Here is a 24,552-nt window from a genome sequence, read left to right as displayed (position 1 = left end):
TTTTCATAATGCTTCTTTATAAAAAATATGACTCACTTGCAAGAGATGCAAGATGTGGTTGGATATGTATCTCTTTCAGAAGCACTGCTGCAGGAAGGTGAATGGTAAGGTCACACCAAGCCTCCTCTGGCAAAAAGATGTAGGACCAAGCAGCAGAGCGAGCTCTTCTATGGGGTGGCGTGGCCTGTAAAAGCACCTCAGCTGGTTGGGCAGTAGGACTGCTAGATGAAATTGTACCTACAGAAGAGATTTTAAATATAAAAAGAACTTCATAGAAGAAACCAAATAAAACACCAAGAATTTCAAATCATAATAATTAAAACTAGAAAAATTAGCCAAAACCATGAACATATGATACTACGAATGTACTTATTAGTACATTTAGCGTGAGCTAGTCAACTTGCAAAGCGACAAGTTCATTACTGTTGTCTAATTTCTTTGTACTCACATGCTGAATGAAAATTAAAGTAGCAGTAACAACAAATCTAGCACAACATAGTAAAAATACTATGTTCAAGAAAACCTTAAACTTGAAAAGAATCACCTTTATCTTAGTTGTCACTATTCTTGAGTCAGAAACATGAAAAGAAATATATATAAGGAAACTATGTAAACTGGGAAAAGAAGTAACTAAATCTGAGGCTACTTTAAAAAATCATTCAAAATAAGAAAGAACAAGTCCTTTGAACTGATTAACATTTACAATGAAAACTGACATAAGAATTTGCTAGTCTGACAAATTGTTTTACTATTTAACTAAGAAATAAAAACAAATGTGATTGCTAAAGAACCATTAAAAACTTGCTTCTAATCAACCAATTGTTTGTAATTGGCATTACTGTAACATGATCAACTTACTTCAACAACTATTTTTGCTTCATACCAGCTAAATAAAACTATAAACCCATACCAATAAGATTTAATAATCCTTGGTGCACCTGGGTGGCTCAGTGGGTTGAGCCTCGGCCTTCGGCTCAGGTCATGGTCTCAGGGTCCTGGGATCAAACCCTGCATTGGGCTCTCTGCTCAGCAGGGAGCCTGCTTCCCCCACCCCCCTACTCTCTGCCTGCCTCTCTGCCTACTTGTGATCGCTCTCTGTCAAATAAATTAATAAAATCTTAAAAAAAAAAAAGATTTAATAATTCTTTTCTTACCCAGGGGTGCGAAGTTATGGATCCCTTCTGCATTGTCAGGCTCAGAAGCTAGTATTCTTGTTTTCAAACTGCTATCAACAGCTTTATTTGGACCAGAGTCAAGGAATTTCATAATAGTTGATACCATACTTCTTGCGGTGTTTACAATAGCCCTTGTGCTAGTAACCATATTGTTGCAAATCAGCTGAACACCACCTAAATTTACAAAGAACACCAAATGACAATTATCTTAAGATAGTTTGACACTGAGTCACCATTTGCAGAGCACTACAAAAACGAGATCATACACTATCACATGATTATACTAAAGAACAATTTTTGGAACTTATCTTACCCATATCATGGAACGCTTTCAAGGCATCACTAGTATCTAATACTCTCAAAATAAACCACAGTAATGGTTCAGATAACTGACAGGTAGCAAGAGAGCCCTAGGGGGGGAAAAAAAAGTATACTGTGACTTTAAAAATCTTAATTATGAATTTCCTGTGAATCAGAACAATGAAACTTATTAAATGTAATATTCTTTTATAGTTAATGATTCATAGCAGCCTTAATCTAAATCACTATATACAACATATCTGCCAAAATACATAAGAAATCTTACCTGAATCAGAAACGAAGTGTATAGTGTCCTCTCTGAACTCAGAATATTTTTTAAAGCATCTGTCTATACCTACTACTTTCATTTTTGACCTTAATGTGCATTCACTTTGTTTTCCATTAGATGCTGATTTCATTTAAAAATGAATCCTTCTTAAATCTTTCTATCTACTCATGGAAAAACACACACACATGCAATAAATTTTTAAGAAAATGGTAATTTTACACTAACAAAATACTCCTTAAAGAAGTATATTTTAAAACCTATATTTGAAAAAAAATGGTAAATAGACTAGAAGTTAAAATAATCACACTGGTTCCTACAATTTCATTTTATAAGGAAAGATAAAAAGCAATATTTTAACCTATTTTTCTTTTAAAACTACCCAAATCCCTTTCAGCTGAAAGGAAACTAAATATGCAACGCAGCTTGAAAAAAGGTGCATTAAATTTTCATATGTAACATCTACAGAGAACATTTTGGAATTCAACTATGCTATTTGCAGGGGAAAAGAACTATTTCTTCAGACAATGGGGGGAAAGTCTAAAATTTAACAATATGCTAAATGTTTTTTATTCTTCTATCACTGTAGTCATTTTTGACAATATCAACTCTAGCAAATATTACATTCTAACTTCTAGGAATAGTCTACAGTTCTCACCTAATGCTGCTGCTCTTTTTCCAATATATGACATGAGTCCTCTGTTCTTTGTTCTATAAATAATTCTCTATTTCCACTGCTACAAACTATTTACATTACTGAAATAGTTGCCGGATTGAACTTACTTGTCTGCCCATATACCCACATGCCATGTAGGTTAAAATTGGCTGCAGCATCATGTGGACTGTAGAAGCTTTTTTACTGAGGGTTGTCAGTATGGTAAATAATCCATCCCCAACTGATATGGCATCTAACCCACCATGAAAGTTCTCATGTTTGGTAAGATGTAATCCACTTGCTCCTAGTTTAAATAAAAAGATTACACATTTTTTGAAAACTATATCCTTAAAAACCAATAATTAAAATAGAAGCTTAGAAGTCATTTCTCCTGAAACCACTGAAGGATGGCTATTTAACAGTTGTGCGTGTGTGTGTGTACATGTATGTATGTGTTTATCGATCTATCCATGAAACCGAGGTATTTATCATAGCATTCAGTAAAGCGTATTTTTGGATACCTTCTTACATGAGATACCTCTACTGTTGGTGACAATAAAAAGAAGTTGCTCTATGACTGAGCAACGTCATCTTACACATTCGCTATGTATGGAGAAGAAAGGAAATGGAGAGAAAGTGATGTGTACATAACTACACTTCAAATTATCTAATTAAAAAGAAAAGATATGATGACTGTTTCCCTAACACAAAGAATTAAGTAAAAACAGACTGGAATGAATTTTGTCACAATTTACAGAAGTTTAATTATTTGAAAAAAATTAACACAAGACATTATCTTTCAAATAGGCAACAATATAGAAATTTTACATTGGTATGTAGTCACAGAAATTGTTACACTTTGGATAAAATTTTATATTTCACTTCTTAATAAATAAATAAACCTTACTGGTTCCCTAATACAAAATTTGATGTAGTATCCTTTATCTATAAAATATTAGAGATGTACAATCATAGATTATGGTACCTTATTTAGAAGACTTTTTTCTTAATTTAACAAACTATAAGTTATTTGGCTAGTAATTTCCAAAATTTCCATAATTTCCAAAACTCACATTTAAATTCTTCCTAATTTCAGTTTCACTTATTGACAGAAGCCAGTCTGTAAGTTTTCACTTACATAATGCTAAGAAGTTGCAATAAAGTAGCTTTATACTATAAGGTGATAAAAAATGAATCTATATGTTGCTCAAGAAAAGAGATACAATACCAGGAATAAGTGTAAAATTAAATATTCTCAATACGTACCAATTATCATCGCCATGGCACTGCTATTACACAGGCCCAGAGCAGACAAAATCTGGCTCATAATCTGTTGGTTGGCTAACACTAAGTCAGCGACATATGCAGGTGGTCCTTGACTACTACTACTGCTTCCATTTCCATCTTTGCCTCCTGAGACTTTCTCTTCATCTGAAACACTGTCTGTTGTGTTGGTGGTCACAGACACTCTGGCACTGTATTCTCTGTTGTCTGAAAGAGGCAGCTGTACTAAGATGTTTACCAGTTTTAACAAATCGAACATGAGCTGATCTCTTGTCATTTCTCCACAAACTGCTTTTGCATCACCTGGACGAATGAGGTTGGCAAAGAGTCCCCCAAAGCATGCTCGAGCACCCACTGAGCTATCAGAGCCACTTCGAGACATGACTTTGTCTGAGCAAGTGATATAGTGGTGCACTAAAAAGGTGACAGACTCTATGACAGCAGAAATAGTACTAATGGAAACAACTTCAAAATTCTGCTCCAGAGTAAATTCTAAGAGCTTTACTTGGGCATCAAGAGGTCCTTGGCCTGTCTGGAAAGCACCCCTGCAGAAAAAGATAAGAAGATTAATAATTAATCTGGTTAAACTTTTTAGAAAGTAACCATCACAACACCAGAAAGCTAGCAATTAAACTCTTGGTATTCACTCTTTCATTTTGCAGCAAATGGTTTCCATCTCTTCCTGAGTCATTCTTACTCTCTTCTCCATTTTACACAAAATAAAAAATGACTTCCCTTCCAAATAGAAAAGGAAAAGACAAGTAAATCAAAGAGGTGATTTTGAAACCCCAGACCAAAATATTTCAGCATTACATGGCACTCCTCATAATGGAATAAACTCTGGTTTTTCATACCCTCAAATGGTGCTGTTTTAAACATTCTCTACCGACTATGATTTTCAAAAATTAAGATTCGGTCAAATAATTCTTATGCATCAAAATTAAGTGCTCTCTGGTTTTGCTCATGTCTAAGACATAAAAAGCTGGAAAGAACAGTGCCTCCAAATTAACAAGAGAAATTCAAAGTAGCTATAAAGTCAGCTTAAAATATTAGACAGCTTAAAATCCATGAGAAGATAGGCACCTCCAAGGAGCATTGGCTCTCCTGTGGCAGAATTTGAGAAGAGACATTGGCAACATTCAAATGAGTAAGAATTCAGCTAAAATATTTAACAACTTGGTACACCCTGGTGTATGCAAGGGTAGTAACACAGAACCTTTGGTGTTCAAGCCCGTTCACAAGCACCCAACCTCCTCAACCCCCTTGCCACACACAATACCCTATACATATACTCTATTTGGCTGTTCCCGATTTACATACTTTATAATAAACCAGTAAATGTAAGTAAAGTGTTTTTCCTGGGTTCTACGTGTCATTTTTACAAATTATCAAAACTGAAGAGAGTGCTGTGAGAACCTCTGGATTTGTACCCAAATCTGACAGAAGTGTGATAGCCTGAGACCTAGGACTTACAAGTGCCCTCTCAAGTGAGGGCAATCTTATGGGACTGAGGAGTTAAACCTGCGACTCTGAGGCTGACTTTGGAAAGTGTCAGCAAGGGACTGAAGGGGATGGCAAAGCTTTATGTTCGTTCTCTGAAAATATCAGTAATACTGATACACTTCTAGCAAGAATGACCTATTTAAATAAATAAAAATTATCAAAATTAGAAATGAAAAAAAGGAATCAAACTAGAACCTATCAACATTAAAAGGATAATAAGGAAATAGTATCAATACTTCAACATAGAAGAAATGAACAAATTCCTTCAAGATGCAAACTGCCAAATGTCACTCAAGAAGAAGTAGAAAACCTGAATAATCCTTCACCTATGAAATAAATGGAACATTTTTTCCTACAAGAAAACTCCAGACTCAGTATGCCTCAGTGGCGAAAACTATCAACTATTTAAGTGAGCAGTACTACCAGTTTTACATAATCTCTTCCATAAAATAGAAAAGGGATCCCCCAATTTAGGAGTCTAAAATCTAAATAAAAGATATATATATTATATAATAATTATATATAATAATATATTAAATATATTAAAAATATACACTTTTACATAAAAACTGGACATTATAAGAAAATGCAAACATCCCTCAAAAAAACATAGATTCAAAAATCAATAAAATGTTAACTAATTCCACTCAGCAAGTATGAAAAGGATAAAACCTCATGATCCAGTGAGTATATCCTTCAGTACATATTGATCAACACTTAAAAAAAATAATCGATGTAATTCACCATATTTATAGATCATTCAAGAAATGACACAGGATCATTTCAAAAGATACAGAGAAAGCATTTCACAAAATCCAAGCGTAATACATGATTTTTTAAAGCCTTAGCAAATTAAAAACACAAAAAAACCTCCTCAACTTGGTATGAGGCATCTACAAAGGAAGCTACAGCTAGTAACATTTCTACTTCTGAAAGACCTCTACTTTAAGAATGAGAAAAAAAGAGGGCAAATTTAACCACTTTGATCAATCATGTTGGAAGTACTAACCAGCACTTAAGAGAGGAGGCAGGGCAGGGCTTAGGGGCTAAGCATAGACATTGGAAAGGAAGAAATGAGACTGTTTTCATTCACTGACCATATGACTGTATATAAAGAAAAATCCAAAGAGGCTATGTAATTTTTCCTACACTGATCTGTAGATCAATGGATTCTCAATCAAAGCCCAGAAGGTTTTCATTTTGTTTTATTTTGGGCAATGCAGACAAGAATCAATAAATGTATTCTAAAACTTATGTGGAAAGGCAAAGGAACTAGAACAGCCAAAACAATTCTGAAAAAAGAACAAAGTTGGAAAATCTGCAGTACCAGATTTCAAGAAACTATGGCGGTACCAAGGCAATAAGGTATTGGAAAAGTATAGACACAAACATCAGTTCTACAGAATAAAGTCCAGAAACAGTACAAATCAAATATGGTCAACTGATTTTTAAAATGCATACAAAAAGAATTCAATGAAAAAAGCAGTCTTTATAATAAACAGCATAGGAACAATTGGATATCTACAGGCAAAAGAATAAACTTCAACCCAAATGCAACATAAACTTAAATCTAAGAACTAAAACTATAAAATTTCTAGAAGAAAACTGTATCAGATCATTTGTAGTGTACTGACCTTGGATTAGGCAAAGAATTTTTCTTAATCACACAAAAATAATATAGAAAGGAAAAGGTTGACAAACAAGTAAGACTTCATCAAAATAGAAAACTTGTTTTTTCAAGGATATTGTTCAAATGAAAATACAATCCACAGACTGATAGAAAGTATCTGCAAAACACTTACTGATAAAACTGAATGCCCTCTTTATAATAAGACTGGGTATTTCGTTTCAGTCATGTAATTAAGTTACCTAAAAGCTCCTAGCTAATTTATCAGAACTAGAGACTTTCTCAAGAAACAGAAAATTTGGGGCTCCTGGATGGCTCAGTTGGTTAAGCATCTGAATTTTGATTTTGGCTCAGGTCACAGTCTCAGAGAAGCGAGATCGGGCCGGGCCCGTGTTGGGCTCAGTGCTGGGCAAGAAGTCTATTTGCAATTCGCTCTCCCCCTCTGCCCCTCCCACCTGCCCCACCCCCATGGGCTCTTGCTCTCTCTCTAAAAAAAAATTTTCAGGGGGCACCTGGGTGGCTCAGTGGCTTAAGCCTCTGCCTTCAGCTCAGGTCATGATCTCAGGGTCCTGGGATCGAGCCCCGCATCGGGCTCTCTGCTCTGCGGGGAGCCTGCTTCCCCTCCCCCATGCCTGCCTACTTGTGATCTCTCTCTCTCTTTCTGTCAAATAAATAAAATATTTAAAAAAAAAATAAAATAAAAAAATAAAATAAATTTTCATCAGAAAGTAATGTTGATTTTATGAAATGTCTTACAGTATAAAGATAATGATTCACTAATATGATATGTATTACGGTTTTTAACCACTCATGGTCACAATTTATTCTTCTAACATATTGCCTGATTTTGTTAGTAAATTTATTTAGGATTTTTCTATGAGACTGGAATGTAATTATCTTTTTTTTAAAAATTTTATTTATTTATTTGAGAGAGAGAGTATGGGTGGGGGGAGAAGCAGACGCCCACTGAGCAGGGAGCCCAGTGTGGGGCTGAATCCCAGGACCCCAGGATCATGACCTAAACCAAAGGCAGACACTTAACTGATTGAGCCACATAAGCATCCCTGTAATTTTCTTTTTTAAGCTTTTTTTTTTCAGGTTTTCTTACATACTGGTTTCAAGTAAAATCCTTAGTAGCTTTAATACTCTCTCTGTATTCTAGAACAATTTAAACAGCTTCAAGAAAATTTCAGTAATCTACAAAATCATTAAAAGCAAGTAGAGGTTTGATGCACTAAATATCTTTCATAGAGTTCAGGAATCAGGGAGAGAGCCATAATAAAATGGAATGAAAACAGGAGAGAAATGGATAAACCCTTAGCCCTTCCCCCTTAATCCCTACTATACTCCTTATCTGTTCCAGACAAACCCCACAACAAATGGTAAGGGAGAGTTTATATGAAGGATCACATATTACTTCTATAACAGGATCTAAATATCCATTGAAATTTACCTTTCTGTTGAAAGTATATGAATTAGCTTGAGCAAAAATTCACTGAATATTTGAGGACATGTTGAAGAAAGATGCACTTGTAACCGGGTAAGAAATTCTTGCATAGCTTGTGTAGCTGTTGGACCAACCTGAAGAGAATGGAAAATGTTTTACTTATAATTTTTAATGGATAATTCTATAAATGTTATCAAGTGTGAAATCAAGCACTATACTCCTTTAACTTTTCATATAAAGAACAAAAATATAAACAGTGATAGCAGAAAACCAATTAATTTTTTTAGGTCTGAACATATTTAAACTGAAAATCATAAATTCTAGTATCAATAACTTTATCATTATGGTTTAGAACTTACAGTAGGTTTATAGAACTCAAAACAGAAGAAAAAAAAACACCCATTACACAAGAAATGCCTTCATAAAGCTTTCAAAAGTACAAAGAACTTTTGCACTGATTTTCACAAACACCCTTATTATCCATTTCACAACAGAAGCACTCAAAGAGGTTAAGTGATCCACAAATGGTCATGCTTCTAATACTACCATGAATGAAAAAAACAAAAGCAGAAAGAAAAAGCTCTAAAGGTAAAAACAAACCTGTACCAATTCATAAATGCTTTCCCAAACTTCTGTCTCATCAATGAAAGAAATGGTAAGAACCACACTAAGTAACATGAGGTATGTTTTTGAGCGTTTTGTAACACCTCTCCATGTGATTTTATTCTACCCCTATTTGCTATGATCATAAAAACCGGCAGGAGTTTTGGTAAAATAAAATGTAATATAATTCTTGAAACTGTTTTAAAGTTAGATAAACTTAATTTCTAATACTGAGCACATAAATCACAGCATGCTTAACCAAACTTCCTGCATATAATGAAGAAATCAGAGGAAAGTTTGATTTTCAGTAACTTTACTCTGCCTTTAAAAAACCAAAAGCAGGAAGAAAACTTTTATATTTTTATACAATAGCATGCTCTCCAACACCTAGATCTACTGCTAGTAAGTTGTGTAATTGTGGGCAATGCAGATAATGCATCTTTTCTTATATGTAAAATAATGAAGTTATTACAATCAATGATCCCAGGAATCTTCATATTCCAAATTCATATATCTCTATGTACAATAATCCCTTGATAACAGGCCTCTGCTTCCACCAACATTCTGGGCCCACCTAACTATAATAGTTTCTGCTCTTATTTTCATCCTTCTGTCATTTGCTTTATTGCGATCTGCAAAATGAAAAGTATATGTAGTATAAGAATACTGACTAAACATATCCAACAGAATTTAAGCTGTAAGAAGTGAGACTTGGTTTGGTAAGACTTATATCACCAGCGCCTAGAACAATAGCTGGACCCAGCACACAGAAGCCTCTTAAAAGCTTGCTGAATAAATGAAACATTAGAAAGGATGGTACTATTACATAGCTAAATGAGAATTTGTCTAATGGCAAATCCAGAGAAGAATTTAAGAAGGTGAGTTTAAAAAGACAGTTATGTTGCATAACCTGCACTGAAAAGACACCATCAACACAAAATATGTATTTTACATAAAAAGAAATAAAATGAAGTAGAAATATTTTACAAACAGTACAGTGTAGCAAGACATTAATTGATATAAAGGAAGCTTATAGTAAGACTAAAAATGTTTGGAAGTTCTGAGCAATACTTCTTGTTATTTTTTCGTTCAACAATATATTTAATATTTCAAAATAACTAAGTTAGGTAAATCATCAATCTTGACATAGAGGTCATTAAAATGGTACATTATTTGTAAAACCTTTATTCATTCTAAAATTTCTGAAATGCTTCCCTTTCAGGTATTTTTTCAGAATGTTTCTTAAATCATCCAAAATTAATGCCAAAAATATATACCTACATAAAAATCCAGTAAAAATTCAAAAGAAAATTTACTACCTCCTATGCTTCAGTTTCAATATAGCTATTATATATTATACAAAACATTTTATATTACATTATAATATACTAACAATACCTTAGCAATAAAAATTTTACATATTAGGCGCATTAAGTTTTTCTTTACGAAAGTATTTATTGAATAATCTGGGCCTATCACTAGTTTTCAAAAGTCATTGTACCTGCGGACTGTGTTGATTTGTTCCATGTGGACTGGTGCCAGAAAGAAATTTCACCAAGACATGAATCAGGTTTGGATCTGAAACCAGCAGATGAGCAGTACTCTCCTGAGTTGCGATGGCATTGCTTGAACCCGCTGTAAAACATTTAAAAAAAAAAAAAAAGCTTTTTACAAATGGACCCTAAAACAAAAGAAATAATACAGTATATAAAGTATCTTTTGGTTTCAAGGAAAACTCACAACTTCCTGGAAGTTAGGGGTTTTTTTGTTTGTTTTGTTTTGTTCTTAAGATTTTATTCATTTATTTCAGACAGTGAGAGAGAGGACAGCGAACACCAGAGAGGCAAGGGGGAGAGGAAGAAGCAGACTCCCTGCTGAGCAGTGAGCCAGATGCAAGGGTTCATGACTGGAGCCAAAAGCAGACGCTAACAAACTGAGCCACCCAGGCACCCTGGGAGTTAGTTTATTAAAAGGGTCTGATTTTCTACTGTATTGACTAAGTTGGACTCATTCCCTATTTTCATCCATCTTCCTTCTCTTATCTATTAAAAAAAAATAGCTGGTTTAATGTGCATCTTATTTAGTATACAGTCAAGTGGAAAACAAGTAATTAAATGCTTACTGACCTTTTGATGAGCCTGTTCTTGGTAATTATTTCCCTCTTTCAGAAATAGGGGTCTACTTATTGGGTACATTTTTTTTTTAATAATTTTTAAAAGATTTTATTTATTTGACAGAGACAAAGTGAAAGAGGGAACACAAGCAGGGGGAGTGGGGGAAGGAGAAGCAGGCTTTCCGCTAAGTAGGGAACCCCATGCAGGGCTCGATCTCAGGACCCTGAGATCATGACCTAAGCTGAAGGTAGACACTTAATGACTGAGCCACCCAGACGCCCCCTTTTCGGGTAAATCTCAACGCTGCTTTCTGAGATAAATCCAGGCAACAACAACTCACTTTTGCATGTCAGTAGTATAATGGCTATACACTGTTAAATGATACACACGTAACACACCAGTTTTCTGAACGGAATAAAATATCCTTTGAGTTAAATCTATCTTTAATATGATGAGACAGTGATGTTTCTGATGCCGTATTTGGAGAAGAGATTCCAGACGAATAAAACGGAATAGCACTTTGATGCTAAACAGTGATTTAAAACTGACACATTTTATCAATGTGGCAGAGCTTTCTATTTAATGAAATTAATCTCAAACAGAATGGGGATGAAATTTACCCACCTCTTATCATAAGGTATAGACAGAATGATTTCAATTCATAAATGGCTAGTCTTTACTGTCTACTGTGAACTTTCATCCCTACCTCACAACAATCTCAAGAATCCCAGATAAAACCCAAACCTAAATGTGAAAAATAAAACCAACAGGCACTATAGAAGATAATGTAGGATTATCTTCATGACTTCAGGATACATAAAACCTTAGAAAGCACTAAAAGTTCCAGCTAAAAAGATGCAGAAATTATTTTACTATCTTAATTATAATGAAGAAAATGGGGTGGAGTAAGGAAAGTGGGAAACCTATTACCACAATCTGAGAAAAAGCAATTCTATTCTATGAATAGAGCTTTTAGATGGGGTAAACTAATCATGCATGTTCTTAATATAATAAATCATTTTTTAAGCATAAAGCTACTTTAAAAAAAAACATAAAAGAGTAAATATTTGATTTTTGTACTCTAAAAGCAATCAGTTTCATTTTAAGAAGTAGTAAGCTTTTAGAAAGCAAAACTATGATAGAACTCATGATGGTAGATGAGAGTATATTATCAAAGTAAGAACAAAGCCTAAGATACATAAGAACAAAATCAGAAGAGGTATAGTCAAATAAGGAACTTAATCTTCTCATGACTGCATCACTTCTTGGAAAATCTTAAGAATCTGAGAGTAAGAATAAAGAGGTATAGGTCAGAGATTTAAAGGAATAAATGTTTGCACTTACGGTTAAGCTGCATATTTGTCATGAGTGTTAGACTGTGAAGCACAAGGCACCATGTCCGGAGCAAAGTGTTGGGATACCAAGCTAACACGGTGAGAAAGCTGGTTATTGAGGCTATAGAGAAAAGAAAAAGGGGAAGAACTTTTAATTAAGGAAAATCATACATTTATTAAGAATTAAAAATAAAACAAGTAAATATAAAATTATGACACTATTTCCTTCAATCAATTCACTACCCAGTGTCCTCAAAACATAGAAATGAAAAGAATTCCCCATTAAATATCACTAAAAATTAAGAGTTAATAATATTTTATGGCTAAGTTTAAAGCTCAGCCCACAACATATAAACCGTTATCACTATAAAGTGTTGTCCTTTTCAAACTACAGGCACTTCTACCACAACATAGTTTACTTTACTAAATATCTTCAGATTCTTCAAGACCAAAACCTGAAAATAGTAGAGCGGATTGAAAAAACAAGGATGAGGTAAGACCGCTGAAAACCAATGCAACTTTGCAACAAAAGCACAAACTAGAATAATTCGGTTACTTGCAAGGCCCGAGTCGAAAGGCTTATGGCAGGTGGAGAAGCCAAAGAAGTTATTCAAAATGCATGAACATAATACAGTGCCCAGATTCTGCTCTAAAAACCCCCTTTAAAAATGGCTGATTTCAGATTTCAGGCTGAAATATACAAAGACTGGAATATTTATCACACTGAAAGCTAACAAAAGCATAATATGTATATAAAGACAAGAACAATTAAGAAAGGAGCACCTCACTGGCCACAAATGGCAAAATTTCAGCATCAATAAGCACAATTATAACTAAAACAAAAAAATATTTTAAAAACCATAAACTTATACAGATATGTATTAAAGAAACTAAATGATCATGCATGTAGGCTGCTTGTGAACCAATTCAAATTAAAAACTAAAATAAAAAATAAATAAATAAATAAATAATTCTGGCATTTCCCCTTCTCTATTATACAAACTACAAACAGAGGGTGACATAATAGCCTATGAAAGGGATTTACTCTTTACGGAAGTATTTCAACTAAAATAAAGTGATAGAATTAGATTATCATTTTGAAGCCTCTAATGAATTATTAATGGCATGAGCATCACTGTCTTAAAAATGTAAAAAGAGAGGCAACCTAGGAAACTGCCTTTTAAAAAAAATCAGATTAAGCTCCAGGTCTAGCTTCCAATTTATAGAAAATCGACAGAATATCATGAAGATACAATCACTAAAAATTAGGACCCTGGAAATCCTGAAAGACAAAGACCAAACTTCTTTGATAAATGGCTTTGTTAAGGGGATAAAAAAGACATGGAGGGAACCTATACACATTAAGAGGAATTAAAGAAAAAATTAAAATACGCGGATCTTATATGGATCTTATTTCAAATTTTAAAAATTTTATAACATTTGAGGCAACTGGAAATTTGAATACGAACCAGATATCTAACGACAATAACCAACAGTTATTTACCTTTTTACTCATCAACTATTGTTTACGTGTAACATTTTCACAATAACAAAGTTGAAAATAACAATGGGAGCACAGTTTATAATTATTATTAGTGCAGTGGAAGAGAGAAAAACCCATTAATTACCAGGGCTGGCTCTTGCCAAGACAACACAGATATAAGTGGGATGGTGTGAGCCAGTGGGGCTGTCACTGGGATGAAAGACAAGGCTATGAGAGCCATGCAAAATACAGAATGCACCCCTGAAAGGGAGAAAGCACCAGAAACAAATGATCGCTTACACTTTTCTTAAAATGTAACAAAAAGAGATTTCTGCAGGCAGAACTAAAGGCTAATTCTATCTCTGCAGAAGGATATTATTTTACTCCCATTATTTTCACTCTTGTATTTGTCAAAAACAAAAACAAGAAAACCCCAAAAGCTAACTAATACAACTTCCACAGGAAATGGGACATCCTTCTCCAAATTATCAATTCTCTTGGGGCTGATTCACATTTTTACGAAATATCAGCGACAACAGAACAGTTCATGAATAAGATGGTATTTTCTGGAAATACAAAGATTATCACTGCAAATTTTAGTTACACATGGGCACAAGATAATACAAACCAGAGAAAAGGTTTTTTGTTCTCTTTCCTGAAAATTATTAAGTCAATGTATAAAGAAAAAGTTTTTTTCCCACTAAAATATTATAAACCTAATGACAAACAAAGATTAGGTAATATTAACCTGTTGCCTTTTAAGTTTATTTGTACTATCTTAATAATTTTCCTTCTAATAAATCTTACCCTGATTTAATGAAATGACAGGTACTCGATTAGCATTATATAAAAAAATGTCTGCTCCATTTTCTTTGTTTCCAGATGAACTAGAATTCAGGCTCAATGTGAGCCACAACTGGAGAAGTGATTCCAACTGAAAAAGAATAAAAATTGACAGGGAGGAAAAAAAACAAACAAAAATACCCATTATAAATGAAATACTATTTAAACAAAAATCTTACGAATGAATCCCTTTGAGTAATTAATTTTTCTATTAAATATTTCCTCCGGTTACTTCAAGTCAGTTGGCAAGCAAACATATCTTAAAATTCTTGATGAAACAAAATTTAAACTTAATTAAAATTTATAATTTACCTAATACATATAGTTTTCTAAATTAAAATAAATGATTCAAATCTTTAAATACCGGTGTATGTAAAACATATAACCAGAACTACAGTAATAAATCTTAAAAATCATAAAAATTATAAATAACCTATCACCGAGGATCTGTGGTTACCAAAAGATATCCAATATTTTTCCATCTGAGATAATGAATAAATCATCCCTGTCAGGTTGAGAAAGATCTCCCCAGTTATTTTCATCTTTTACTAGGCTGGCAATAACGTGTAAAGATACACCATTTCTCCTGAAGTCATACCTGCACATGATGGACTTGAAGCATGGAAAAAAGTTTGTTGAAACAAACATTTAACATTGGGACAGATGATAACTGTATAATAAGCTGGTTGGATTGGTTCGCTGCTTGTAAACCCCCTAGAAGTGAATCATCTGTTCCAGTGGGAGACTGTGATACTGAAAATTAAACACAATTATGATTTTATCACAAAGTATCAGGAGAAATGCTCACTAGCTATTAGTATGTACAGGTAAGTGAAAATCTTAAAAAACTTTTTTTAATTGCATTCCTAAGAATGGTTGATGATTGTATTATTTGAAAATTTGTTTTTACAACATTACCCAAAAGTCAAAAAGATAATCACCAATGAGAGAAGTTCCCCAGTTCACAGCATTGGTCCATCAAAGAACAAAACCTTACTCTCTAGCAATTTTTATTTTCTATGTTTTTCTAATTAATAAATTAGGAAAAGGAAGAAAAATAAGATTTTGACTAATTCTTATGGAAGTAGTTTTAGAATAATTTAGACTCAAGTCCATTGATTCTTAACTTTGATTATACATTAAATTATCTGGGAAGCATTAAAAAATTCTGATGTCCAAGTCACACACCAAACTAATAAATGAGTATACATTCATGGGGAGGAGAGAACTACATGAGTTCTAAGAGGGGTTTTTCATATATTTAAGAGTTATTATACTAAAAGGGGACACAGTTCTGAACAGGACAATAATCAAAAGACATAATATGAAGAGAAACATTAAAAATTACAAAATCATCTTCTAATAAATTGTTTTAAACAAGAAATGTCTATCAAAGAAAAGGACTACTTAGGTCAGTACTGAGTTGCTTGTGGTTGTGGAGAGGCTGGCCCAACAAAAGAGATCCCTCCATTACGTAAGAGATAACATACAATAATACTAGTGTACCAATACCAGGATCATAGAACACTAGACCTTTTCTTCAGTTTTTCGCTTTTCTATATACTGCCTAAGGTAAGAAATAAATGAAAACCACAAAGTGAAAGAACTCAATTTCACACAGAAATATCTAAAAACCCAAATTTCTCTAACGCAGCATGAACTACCTTTCACAGGGGAAGAACATGATGCTCTTCCATGGTTGTAACTAGTACATCTACCCTTTTACTCACCATGCTCCAGAGAAGATCAATAATTTGTAGGCCTAAGAAAAATAAAAACACCACTATCTGCTTAGCACAGCTCTTCAATCTTCTGTCTTTGTGAGACAGGCTGCTATCTATCTTAACTGATAGGAGACGATCTACCCCAGTCTAGCGTTCTACTTCAGCAAACGACTGCCTAATGATCAAAACAGGCAGGCCGCCTGACTGCCTCACAGCTTCTGTATCAGGCAGGCCCACTGGTTTAGATATGGACTATGGCTACTTTATTGCTACCAAGTCAGAGTTGTGTATTTACAACACACACTGTACCGCTGAGAAAGCCTAAAATATTTACTATCTGGTTCTTTATTAAAACATTTGCCTTCCTTTGATGTACATAATTATGTAGTAAATCCTCTCAGTTCAGCAGTTCCATGAGGCCCATATATATCTCTTCCATCCTAGTCTTTGAGGACGATAAGGATGCCACTGCAGTAGTGCCCCCTTATCTGGGGTTCCGCTCTCCATGGTTTCTGGTTTCTGTTATCAGCAGGCATTGCAGTCAGGTCAAGAGTAGCCTAACACCCCATCACAACACCTCCATCATTTACCTCACTTCATCATGCAGGCTTTTATCATCAAACATCACCACCAGAAAGGTGATTTTGATAAAGACCACATTCACATCTTTACTACCATATATGATTATAATTATTTTATTATTGTTGTTAATTTCTTACTGTGCCTAATTTATAAATCAAACTTTATCACAGGTTATTTATGTAGAGAAAAAAATATGGTATATATAGGTGTCAGTGCTATCTGTGATTTGAGGCATCCATTGGGGGTCTTGAACCGTCTCTTTCCCAGAAAAGGGGCAATTATTGTATGTAAAATCCCACTTTATCATAAATGTGGATATAATGCAATGAATTCCCAGGCTAACTGCTAGCTAAGCAGACAACTCATTAACCTCACAACACAATAACAAAAACATCATTCAGGTTTTTGGACTGAAAGTAAGCATACTACTACATGGAGGTATTTTGTTCCCCCTCCACTTTCCCAATTTATTAATTAATACTTTGTCTAATTTCTCAACTTGCTTCTAACTAGGTGAGGGAGATGTGCTATATACATAGCCCACTCAGACTCACACCACACATGGAATTTAAACATCTGTCCTTGTTGAATGCATTTAAAAATTATTAAGAGATAAATGATTCATGGCAATACTCTTAAGAATGGTGATTTTCACTTACAGGTAGGAGACGTATTTGTTAATGCTTGTAAAATGGAATCTGCTTCCAGGGTAGACATCATTTTCAACATAAGTTCTGCTTGCTGTTCAAGTCCAACTTCAAGGCGAGCATCCAGGGCTACAAAAAGCAATTCAAAGAAATAGAGCTATTTGATAATTGTTACTCATGGCCTACTTCCTACAATAATATTTTGACATTCAAATGCAAAATAGGGTAAAGAGTGTATCCTCATGTTAGAAAACCTGTCAGGGAATATCACCACAGCAGGTACCAACATCTGTGCAAAGGAGGCTAAATGAAGTAATGATAATGAAATGAAGTAAGTTAAGGATAATGAGAACCAGGTTCCTCAAGGTCAGAGAAAAGAGATACAAATATGGAAAGGGAGTATGTTAAAATCAAGTCTAGGTAATATTACACTGTATGTTAACTAACTGGAATATGAATAAAAAATTTTTAAAAAGTAAAATGAAGCCTATAGAGTTAGATTACAGCCAAATATATCGACATGAACTCAAGGCATTCTAGATAAAAAGGCAGATATAGAAATATAGATGCAAATGTGTATAAACACACATGTTCCCTAGATCTGTCCACCAAGAGGGCAGAGAAAAAGCCACCAAAATAGTTAAGTATACCTAGCACCCAAATTTTGGCTTCTTAATCACATTCTTCCATTAAAAGGTTTTGAAAAACCCTTCTCCTTGCTGAAGTAGTTAATTCCCAGTCTGGGGAAGGAAAAGGAAATGATGAGCCTGGGGCATCTTTTTGTGCCAGAAAACAAGGAAAGAGGAGACAGATAAGCGAAGGGAGATCCATCCCACTGGTCAAATCTGGGACAATCAGAACATCAAAACAAAAAATGAAAACACTGTGAATGTACTTAATGCCATGGAACTGTATACTTAAAAATGGCTAAAATGGTATATTTTACGTTATATTTTACTTTAATAAAAACTAAGCAAAATAAATAACAAATGATGACCCACTGAATAAAACAGGAAACCATGGATCTACTTAAAAATCAATGAAAAGACTAATTAAAAAAAAAAAAAAAAGAACAGTTTCCAAGTATCACTCTCCCACATCCACAAAAGTTCTTTACCGAGAGGAAAAGAGTAACTTTACAATGGAGAAGACTGGCACACATCTCCCTAAATCAAGTAATTAAACTTCAAATCACTGATCAGGGAACAAATTTAAATCATAAACCAACTAACAGAATGCATTAAGAAAACCTGAGCATTACACTTCAAATACTTTTGGTAACAATACATGACCACAATCTAATCATGAGGAAACAGGACACAACCACAAATTTTGAGGGACATTTTACAAAATAACTGGCCTGGAATCTTCAAAAGCATTAAGGCCATGAAAATGAACTCTGAATTGCAGCAGGCTGAATGAGACTGAAGATCTATGACAATTAAATGCAAGGCATAATTTTGCTTTGAATCCCTTTGCATAAAGGACTTTATTTAAACACAACTGCTGAAACCTGAATGAAGTGTAAGTGTTATATAGTACATTAACATTAACATTAGTTAATTTCCTAATTCTGGAAGAATGTGCTTCCTGGGGCGCCTAGGTGTCTCAGTGGGTTAAGCCTCTGCCTTCGGCTCAGGTCATGATCTTAGGGTCCTGGGATCGAGCCCCACATTGGGCTCTGACTGAGCAGGGAGCCTATTTCCCCTCTCTTTGCCTGCCTCTCTCCCTACATGTGAACTCTCTCTCTGTCAAATAAATAAATAAAATCTCTAGAAGAAGAAGAAGAAGAAGAAGAAGAAGTAGAGGGAGTAGCACATGACTTAAAATTTAACACACACTTACCCTGAGATACTGAAACACTAACTGTCTGTGATCCATTCTTCTCTGTGTTTGCAGGTGGCTTTGCTACAGGAATTCCAAGACCTCCAATGTAAGGGTTGTAATTGTAGGTGCCATAATCAGCACCCCAATAGTCATACCATGTACTGCTTATTGGCTTAAAAGAGTGGAAAAAAATGGTGGTTCATTTTTACCTCTTCACCAAGAGTGACATTATTTACACTTTCTAAACTCAAATAGGGCTACAAAATAAACATTCTCCCCTACCCTTTAAATCACTAAAACATACATATGATCTTAACGATCTATTGGAATAGAACAGTAATATTCTCTTCATTTTATAACAAACTTTTAAAATACCTTAATTTTTTAGAACCTGAGAGATAAAATCAGCACCCTTAAAAAAAAAAAATCTCTTACACAAAAAGCAGCAATATAAAGTATTAGGGGTATATCTCTTTCAGAAAACATTGAAGCTAATACAGAAGTAGAATCTGAAATAAATTGGCCTTAGAGGGGCTTAAATGCTGCTTGAAATTTAGTAACCTATAACTAAATTTCCCCATGCCTATTACTGGTTTTTACTAATATATAAGACACTAATAGTGGCAACATTAATAAAAGGGTACAATTTTTCCTTATACTATTCTACTGGTATTATAAAAAAGCTACCAAAGGACCTATAGCAGAATAATGAATTTTGAGAACACTGAATAATGGACTGCAATACATGATAAATATGTGTACTTTAAGTGATTAAGCCAAAAGTTATAAAATGAAATATTTTAATTGCAAAGAACAGTGAATCATACCTTAAAAACTTTGGCTGCAAGAGGATCCTTTTCCAAATCAATATCTAAAGGATCAATGTCAACTTCCATTAGATCTTGAAGTAGCTCAAGATCAATTTCTTTATCTTTTTCCAAAGAAGAAAGAGGAGGTGCACCTTCAAATAATTGAAAATGATTTTGAGAGAGTATGCAACATGAAATGTAACCAATATATTGCTTTTATTTATAGAAAAAGTTATTTTACTTGTATGAGACATGTTTCTATTGCTTTAAAAATCTCTTAATTTTTATATTTGACAGTTAAACATCAGTAAGTATACAAATGTACCACTCTAGAACATACAAGTAAAAACACCATGCAGTAATATTAGATTTCCCTGGGAAAAAGACCATGGAATTAGCTCTTACTGAATTAGGCTGCATAAACTTTGTTATTGAAAATAATCATTACCCATTGCTAGAATGAACATTACTCATTTTACTGCCTCCAATATATAAAGCACTACATTACATCCACAATCAGAAAATGATACCCCGTATTAAAGTGAAAAGCAAAGAGAATTTAAGTCACATGACTGTTATTCACCTTTTTTTTTTCTTGCCTTTGATCTTTATTCAAAATTAGCTATCCAAAATGATTTGACAATTATACAACAAACAAATTTCAGTTTTTATACAGCAGGCTTTTCTTCTATGGTAGGTTTCTTTTCTGCAGATTTCTTCACAGCTGCTGGTTTCTTGGTAGCTGCAGCATTTTTGTTTTTGTTTTTTTCTGCAAAAGGTTTCTCCTGCTTCTTCACACTCTTCACGCTAACAGCTTTCTTTCCTTTCTTCCCCTTCACAGGCTTCTTACCTGGAACCCCCTTCTCATCTGACTTGGCTTCTGAGGCTGTTGCCACCTTATCCATCCAGAACTTATGACTCTTGGCCTGGCAAGGAATGGTGTTCTGGCACATGGTCTTTGCACAGGGGTTTAGCTTCAATAGGATTCTTGGGTTTTTCAGTGGATTCTTCTTCAGGACTCTGTGATGAATCCTCTGGCACGGCGCTCAGAGGGCTCTTTGGATCTCTGGGCTTTTCAAGATTCTGCTAAGTAGTGTATTAAGCATCTTGTGCATGGGAAGGTTGTAATTCCTCTTGAAGGAGGCAGTCTTATGCCAAGTGCCACAGAGATGGTCTACTTGCAGAGTACTTTCAGTCCAAATGCAGAAACATCAGACATGCCTATCAGGGGCAAGTTTCAAAATGTTCAATTTGCCTACATTAAGTAAAGTAATTCCAGAGATGGTTCTGAAGGCCTTGATGATACCAGTGTCTTCATTATAGATGATGCAGATCCCCTATGCTGTATACAACGATGGTTTCTCATTTTGCTCTTGCCAGCTCTCATTCACTAAGAGTCATAGACTTTTCAGATACCATTCTAGGCTTTAAGTTTTTTAAGCAATATAAACTCCTTGGTCCTCTTGCAGCCACCAACTTTATCTACAAACACCAAAGGAAGTTCAAGAACTTCCTCAATACCATGACTTTTAGAAATGACCAGTGCTGTTAAGGCCAAGGCAGCCTGGGCAGAGCAAATGGCATATCATTTCTGTGTCACGTTCACTCTGCGATGCCGATGGCACCAGATTTTGTCTGGTGCAAACATGCATGCCCCACAACACATACTTCTAAAAGCACCCTTGGCAGAACAGTGAGTCCCACTACCTCAAACTCTGCCAGTATCCCAAGACTCAGCACTGGTTTATGACTTGTTAATTCACTAACAGCTGTGTGTTGTTTTTGCGCAAGCTGGTATGAACAAAGTCCACAAGATCAGGTCAAATGGGAGCCTTGAACACAGGAGGCAAAGTAACATTCTTGCCAGATGATTCCCCATTTTCAGAATACGCTGATATCAGTGATGAGCACACACCATCATAGGATTAGGAGAGAGAGAGTCACACTCTCAACCTGGTAGTTCCTATAGGAAAAGCTGCTAATCACCTTATTTTTCTATTCTGAATTAGAAATTCTTTTGCTCTCAGATGTCTCAAAGTTCATAACTAAACTTCTATGCTTTAAATAAACCCTACTTTCCCATCCTTCTCACCCCTTATTCAACATATATTTATAGAACACCTAGCACATGCCAGCCTATACTAGGATATGAGTATGTGAAGATTAATAAAACAAATTTCTGCTCTCCAATAAATTAATTGAAGTCCAGAGTGAGGATACACTATAGAAATTAAACCAACTATACAGCATGATAAGTGCTATCAGAAACCATCTAGAGTAGAAGGCAGCACCAAAGGCAGTCTCCAACACTGCTGCTGGTGGTGGTGGAAAAGCTTATTGCAGAGGGCAAGCTTTCTGTGAATCATAGATAAGGAGTTCATCTTGCAAATAAGAGAAGGAAGTCTATTTCAGATAAAGGGAATATCACATAAAAAGGATAAAATTATGAGAGAACGTTAAGACTGAGAAGTGACCAATGGATGAAATAAGCACAGCCCCAGCAACACACACAGCAGTAACTAAAACACTCTCTTCAAGAAAAAGGGAGCAAAGATTGCATTATGCTAAGATACACATACAGTTTTCAAAAAGGCAGAAAACAAAGAAAGAAAAAAGAAAGAAAATACACCAAAAAGGCTGGATCTTAAAGAATAAGAGCCTTTAACTTTGCTATCTTCACCAATGCGTATCTTTAACTGTCTTCTAGATTTTTTTGAGCAGAGCCAAATCAGACCATATCAAAATAATTAGGACATTTTATGAAAGGACAGTGTTTTATTATAATAAGAATTCATTCAGAGAATCAAACGGAAATGTATTTATCATATTTAACCAATCTGGTTACTAAGGCCAAAGCCCTAAGACAAAAATGTGAAAATTATCTACTTCACTAAAATTCTTAATTTTGAAATATATTTTTATTAAAAAAAACAACAACACTCAGACTATGTTAAATAAAACACAATTTAAGGAACGTACCCGTTATATCATGTGTCAAAGGTTCATCTATAGTTTCCAGCAACTGAACAGAAGACTGCTGTAGGGAGTCATCAGAGTCCCCGGCTGTTGCAGCCACGTCATCGCTCACTGCCCCCTCCTCCATGGCTTCTGCAGCTACTGGGGCCAGCAACTCCCCTGTATGAAAGAAAAGAGTCATAGCTATCTGAGTAAGTTACTAACAGACCTCTAAAACATATGACAACATATTTTTCCTCCAGTTTAGAGAATGATGGCATATATGTGGTACCAACTATAAAAGAGTCTGAGGCAAAACATTCCCCACCTACCTAAGGAAATGCTAGGACCCACTGCATGACCTTCCAATGTTAAAGACAAGTAATACCGTGCTTACAGAAAATGTGTAATATGAACAGCAGTTACTGTAATTACTTTACATACACTAACTCGCTTACTCCAAACAACTTTAGAAGGAAGGTACTCTTATTGTCCTTATTTAACAGATGAAAAACCTAAGGCACGTAGAGCTCTCAAGGCCACATAAAGTACTGATAAGCAGCCCATTATTGATATTAATAATGAAACCAACTAGCTATAATATTCCTGTGCTTTAACAACCTAACTCCTCCACAAAGACTTAACATTTATACAACTGTCAACATAATTAAATACAAAAGTAATTCTAAGTAATTGCTAAGGCAGTAACATTAAATAGACCTTTTCCACTTGGGGGTTATAGTTCTTTTTAAGTGTTACTTATTCAAGCTATGACAAGCTAATTTGGACATACCCTTTAAAAAATAAATCTGGACAAACCTGCTAGTATGTCCTGTAGCATACAAGTTAAGGAATACTGAGCCCAAGCACCCCCCCAAGATATATCTCCTCTATTGAAGTCAGTTCCAACCAAAAGTAATAGTAGTCTTTCCAGCTGAGGTTCATTGACAATCTCACACAGATGTATAGTCGGCCTCGTGGCATTTGCAATACGTGCAAGAACCTGCAATACATTTTATGAAATTATAGCAATTACAGCAATTACATATGTTTTCTCCAAAACCAAACTGTTGGAATAATACTTTTCAATGATGAGATATGTTTCTGGCATCAAAATAATTGCTTGAAAAATACAAAGAAATGTATTTTCATGATCAAATATTAAAATCTCATTAAAAATTGTGGAATAGTGGGATGCCTGGGTGATTCAGTTGGTTAAATGTCTGACTTGTGATTTCTGCTCAGGTCACAGTCTCATATGAGTCTGGGCTCTGAGAGCAGCCTGCTTCAGGATCCATGCTCAGGGGGGAGTCTGCTTGAGCTTCTCTCACTCTGCCCCTCCCCCCAACGTATG

The 24,552-nt window shown here is 34.7% G+C and overlaps 1 protein-coding gene and 1 pseudogene across 9 annotated transcripts in view; both read right to left on the bottom strand.

Moving 5' to 3' along the window:
- The window catches only part of BIRC6 (baculoviral IAP repeat containing 6), a 218,531-nt gene that overhangs the window by 86,133 nt on the left and 107,846 nt on the right, over positions 1 to 24,552 (bottom strand). For all 9 annotated transcript variants that reach the window (XR_004385497.1, XM_032881852.1, XM_032881858.1 and 6 more), the window contains 15 exons: positions 24,018 to 24,201; positions 23,223 to 23,378; positions 20,262 to 20,395; positions 19,453 to 19,606; positions 17,620 to 17,736; positions 15,253 to 15,407; positions 14,619 to 14,745; positions 12,339 to 12,449; positions 10,382 to 10,515; positions 8,284 to 8,411; positions 3,683 to 4,245; positions 2,545 to 2,720; positions 1,489 to 1,585; positions 1,155 to 1,349; positions 37 to 237 (listed from right to left, as the gene is read on the bottom strand). Coding sequence is in view for 8 of the 9 variants with exons in the window: in XM_032881852.1 (XP_032737743.1) it covers positions 37 to 237; positions 1,155 to 1,349; positions 1,489 to 1,585; positions 2,545 to 2,720; positions 3,683 to 4,245; positions 8,284 to 8,411; positions 10,382 to 10,515; positions 12,339 to 12,449; positions 14,619 to 14,745; positions 15,253 to 15,407; positions 17,620 to 17,736; positions 19,453 to 19,606; positions 20,262 to 20,395; positions 23,223 to 23,378; positions 24,018 to 24,201 (2,632 nt within the window). In the remaining variant the exon portion in view is untranslated. The remainder of the gene's footprint in view (positions 1 to 36; positions 238 to 1,154; positions 1,350 to 1,488; positions 1,586 to 2,544; positions 2,721 to 3,682; positions 4,246 to 8,283; positions 8,412 to 10,381; positions 10,516 to 12,338; positions 12,450 to 14,618; positions 14,746 to 15,252; positions 15,408 to 17,619; positions 17,737 to 19,452; positions 19,607 to 20,261; positions 20,396 to 23,222; positions 23,379 to 24,017; positions 24,202 to 24,552) is intronic.
- Positions 20,877 to 22,168, bottom strand: LOC116881883 (annotated as a pseudogene).

Source organism: Lontra canadensis, unplaced genomic scaffold, assembly GCF_010015895.1.
Source record: "Lontra canadensis isolate GAN:19392208 unplaced genomic scaffold, GSC_riverotter_1.0 scaffold78, whole genome shotgun sequence".
Taxonomy (NCBI): Eukaryota; Metazoa; Chordata; class Mammalia; order Carnivora; family Mustelidae; genus Lontra; species Lontra canadensis.
The sequence above is the reverse complement of the archived record's forward strand: the minus strand, read 5'-3'. Positions and strand labels throughout refer to the sequence as shown.